The following is a 4,323-nucleotide window of genomic DNA, read 5'->3' as shown; positions in this document are numbered from 1 at the left end:
CACGAGTATGGATGTATCTAGATGTATTTTAGTTCTAGATATATCCATTTTTGCGATGAATAATTTGGAACGGAGGGAGTATATCTAGATTACCACCATGCTTTATTAAGTTCAGTGAAAATACCCTTTATTGAGAGAGAGAGAATCGCAAAACACCAAACGTGCAAGAGTACACCAACACACGAGGAACAAAACGGAGGCGGCAGTCCGATCCAGGTACTCACGACTGACGAGTGAAGACCCACCAACCCGCAACCTCCTTATTTGTACAGATGCATGCACGCGCCACCACGACTCCCTCCATTTCTCCCTCACCTGGTCTGCCCCGGCCATCTCCCCTCCCCTCTCCGGCTCCTCCCCTGGGAAAGCGAGGCGTGAGCGTGACGACCCAGACCCATGGCGCCTCCCCGCCGCGGTCAACGCGCCGCCACCGGCCTCGCCGTCCTCCTCCTGCTCTACGCCATCTCCGCATGCTCGCTCCTCCCCGCCGCCCGCGCCCAGGCCACCGCCTTCACCAGCACCCGCAACGGCAGCGAGTTCAGCACCTTCTCCTTCCCCTCCTTCGGCAACTCGCTGCGGCAGCTCCCCGGCAACCTCACCGTGCTGGGCAACGCCACCGTCAACGCGAACGCCCTGCAGATCACGCCGGACACCAGGAACGACCCGGAGAAGTTCCTCATCAACCAGACCGGCCGGGTCATGTACCCCAGAGCCTACGTGCTCTGGGCCGCCAACGCGTCCAACACCAGCGCCGACGGCCGCCGCCTCGCCTCCTTCTCCACCGTGTTCAAGGTCAACCTCTTCCGCGCGACCCCGTCCGTCAAGGGCGAAGGGTTCGCGTTCCTCATCGCGTCCGATGGCGCCGCCCCACCGCCTCCCGGCAGCCACGGCGGCTACCTTGGCCTCACCAACGCGTCCACCGACGGTAGCGCCGCCAACGGGTTCGCGGCCGTGGAGCTGGACACGGTGAAACAGCCCTACGACCCCGACGACAACCACGTCGGCCTCGACGTGAACGGCGTCCGGTCCAAGGTCGTCGCCTCCCTCACCCCCTTCGGCATCGACCTCGCGACCAACAACACCAAGGACGACGGCAGCCACATGGTCTGGATCGACTACAACGGCACGGCGCGGCACGTGTGGGTGTACATGGCCAAGAACGGGAGCAGGCCGGACACTCCCGTGCTCGACGCGCCGCTGGACCTCTCGAGGGTCCTCCTTGGCAAGACGGCCTACTTCGGCTTCTCGGCGTCCACCGGCGTGCTGTACCAGCTCAACTGCTTGCACAGCTGGGACCTGACGGTGGAGCTTCTTCCCGACGGCAGCAACAAGCAGCCGCTCTCTGGCTGGAAGCTCGGGCTGGCCATCGGCGTGCCGTGCGCGTTCGCCCTGGCGCTCGGGCTGTTCGCCGGCCTGTACATCAAGAAAAGGGGGAGGAGGATCGGGGACGACTCGAGCTCGATGGTCCGGAGCACCATCAACTTCGCGAGCATCCCCGGGGTGCCCAAGGAGTTCGACTACAAGGAGCTGAGGAAAGGGACGGGCAACTTCGACGAGAAGATGAAGCTGGGGCAGGGCGGGTACGGCGTGGTGTACCGCGCCACCGTGGTCGGGGAGCACGGCCGGAGCATGGAGGTCGCCGTGAAGCAGTTCTCCGGGGCCAACACCAAGGGGCAGGAGGACTTCCTCGCCGAGCTCAGCATCATCAACCTCCTCCGCCACCGCAATCTCGTCAAGCTCCTCGGTAAGGAATCGTCTCTCTCTCTCTCTCTCTCTGCTCATCTCTCGATCAAAGATTTCCGTTCATCACTGCTCTGTTTTAGAGTGCTTGATTGATAGATTCTGCAGGGAATTGGTAGGAGTAATCATAGGATATGCCTAGATTTCTTGTACGGAAACGTCTAGTTATCTTTGCAATAGTGCTGATAAAAGTAGCCTAAAAAGAAGCTGCCAAAAGCCCAAAAGGGCTAGTACTTACTACATGAAAGTGAACTTTTGATTATGCCCAAATTTTTTTTGATCGCGTGAAGAATGAGTTGCTCAAGTAAGTCGGAAATGTCAAACGCCGCCTATGGATAGACAAAAGTACAGGCATTTTCAGATTACGTTTCAAAGGATAACGATGCGAGATACTGACGGTATAATAAACCCACAATTGCTTACCTTACCAAGAATTTAGTACTGCTAGTATAGGATAGATTTCAAGCTGACGGCTCCAGTTGGAGTTGGCACACAAATATCAGTGACTAGCTAGTCAAGGTTTGCTTGCTAATATGATATGGTTTGGGATCATGATTGAAACAATGCATATAACAAAATGCCCGGGATGCCAACTTGACGACGCAATGTTTGACCCGTCCACAGTACCTAATGCTTTACTGGCTTTGAGATGTCTAATAAACATTCTGAAGTACTGTTTGGTGGTACTATGGTTCAAAAGTATGCCGGGCAAAGGGAGCAGCACTCATCTCTGACTTGGACAAAAGATACAACAGTCTATAATTCTCTAATTAACTGTTCACATTTCTCTAATACAGGTTGGTGCCACCAGGACGGCGTGCTGCTGCTGGTGTACGATTTCATGCCCAACGGCAGCCTGGACAGGCTCCTCTTCGGCGGCGGGCCGGAGGCGCCGGTGCTCACCTGGGGCCACCGCTACAACATCGTCGCCGGCGTGGCGTCGGCGCTCAACTACCTCCACCACGAGTACGACCAGCGGGTGATCCACCGCGACATCAAGCCGTCCAACATCATGCTGGACGCCGCCTTCAACGCGCGGCTCGGCGACTTCGGCCTCGCCCGCGCGCTCGAGACCGACAAGACCTCCTACACCGACAAGCTCGGCGTCCCCGGCACGCTGGGCTACATCGCGCCGGAGTGCTTCCACACGGGCCGGGCCACGCGGGAGTCGGACGTCTTCGGCTTCGGCGCCGTCATCCTCGAGATCGTCTCCGGCCGCCGCATTTCCTGCAGCAACGCCGCCGGGTGCAGCCAGCTGCTGGAGGCCGTGTGGCAGCTCCACGGCGCCGGGGAGGGCCGCATCCTCGAGGCCGTCGACCGGCGGCTCGCGCCCGGGGAGTTCGACGAGGGCGACGCGGAGCGGCTGCTGCTGCTGGGCCTCGCGTGCAGCCACCCCAACCCCGGGGAGCGGCCCAGGGCGCGCGCCATCGTGCAGATCCTGGCGCGCTCCGCGCCGCCGCCGGACGTGCCGGCGTCCAAGCCGGCCTTCATGTGGCCCGCGCTGCCGGTCGTGCTCGGGGACGACGACGGGGAGATGGCCGTGTCCGGGACAAGCACGGCCTTGACCTCCTCGTCGTCGTACTACGCCTCGTCCGCCGGGTGGACGACGCAGAACTACCTGCTGACCAGGGAGCACGACGTGGCGGACAGGGACATGCCCACGGCATGAGTTGACCGCCGGGGAGCCTGCTGCCGCCGTGCCAGGACGTACGAGTGAGTCAGTCAACGGCGAGCGGGATCGATATCGACAAGGAATTAGTCGGTCGTGTGTTCACGATGGTGAGTTCTTGACACCGACGTGGCGAATAAGATGTAGATAGTGATCAGTGTGCATGCCAGGTTGTGATCAAGCTGTGTCTGGATTGGGGAGCTATAGCTTTTTATTTCTGGGTTAAAGTGGGTATACTTGTAGTACAACTTCAATCTGATCTCATTGTTGATTTGCCATTTGCCGTCGTGTCCGATTGCGACTGTGTAAATAGCTATATAGCCGACTTCTCGGTGTTTCTAATGAGAGGTGCCCGGTTCTCCGTGCTGGCTTTCAATTGGTAGAAGAGATGATATTTGTACCACAATACCAAGCAGTGATTTTGTACAGTTAATTTGTTATTATTTGCAATTGCTATTCCTCGTGTAGATGAAACAAGGAAGTGCAACCCCGAGCCGGAAATGGCGACGTTGTCGTCAACCGCGGCTTCCACGACGAGGGCTAGCCAACAATGAGCCGAAGGCGGAGACGTCATAGCATCGCCAGAGGCAAGTCTAGGTTGACGGTGAGGTGCATATGTTGGATTGTTGTCAGCGCTTATGAAGGAGGTTTAGAGGGATGGCCAGGGCATGAAGCGACAAGGAGTGGGGATCGGTCTCTGCCGGAGGTTGGATCAAGAGGGGAGAGCGGTAGGAAAGGGGATATATGGCGCGACACTTGACTAAAGTTTAGAAACCTCCTCGTATTATAGATCTTTTATGCCAAAGCAGGACCCACTGCAAAAAAATGTAAAATGGTTTATATAGTATGCTTAACACCAGTTGTGTAAGAATCTAATACGATTTTTGAACTACCTATTGCATTTATGATGATAT

General features: G+C 57.3%; 1 protein-coding gene across 1 annotated transcript; it reads left to right on the top strand.

Moving 5' to 3' along the window:
- The first annotated feature begins 250 nt into the window (after positions 1 to 250).
- LOC125514339 (putative L-type lectin-domain containing receptor kinase S.5) lies at positions 251 to 3,815 on the top strand. Its single transcript, XM_048679648.2, has 2 exons — positions 251 to 1,744; positions 2,538 to 3,815. Exons 1-2 carry the CDS (start codon positions 397 to 399, stop codon positions 3,407 to 3,409), a joined length of 2,220 nt encoding a protein of 739 aa, XP_048535605.1. The 5' UTR covers positions 251 to 396; the 3' UTR covers positions 3,410 to 3,815.
- Positions 3,816 to 4,323: the final 508 nt, after the last annotated feature.

Source organism: Triticum urartu, chromosome 6A (genome assembly GCF_056163025.1).
Source record: "Triticum urartu cultivar PI428250 chromosome 6A, HENAU_Tu73, whole genome shotgun sequence".
NCBI classification, from domain to species: domain Eukaryota; kingdom Viridiplantae; phylum Streptophyta; class Magnoliopsida; order Poales; family Poaceae; genus Triticum; species Triticum urartu.
Note: the sequence above shows the minus strand (reverse complement) of the source record. Positions and strands in the feature narration are given on the sequence as shown.

Excerpts from the sequence above, each read along its gene's own strand:
- LOC125514339 (XM_048679648.2), top strand. The coding sequence starts at position 397 with ATGGCGCCTCCCCGCCGCGGTCAACGCGCCGCCACCGGCCTCGCCGTC. Across the intron at positions 1,745-2,537 it reads CAATCTCGTCAAGCTCCTCG|GTTGGTGCCACCAGGACGGC; the intron begins GTAAGGAATCGT and ends TCTCTAATACAG.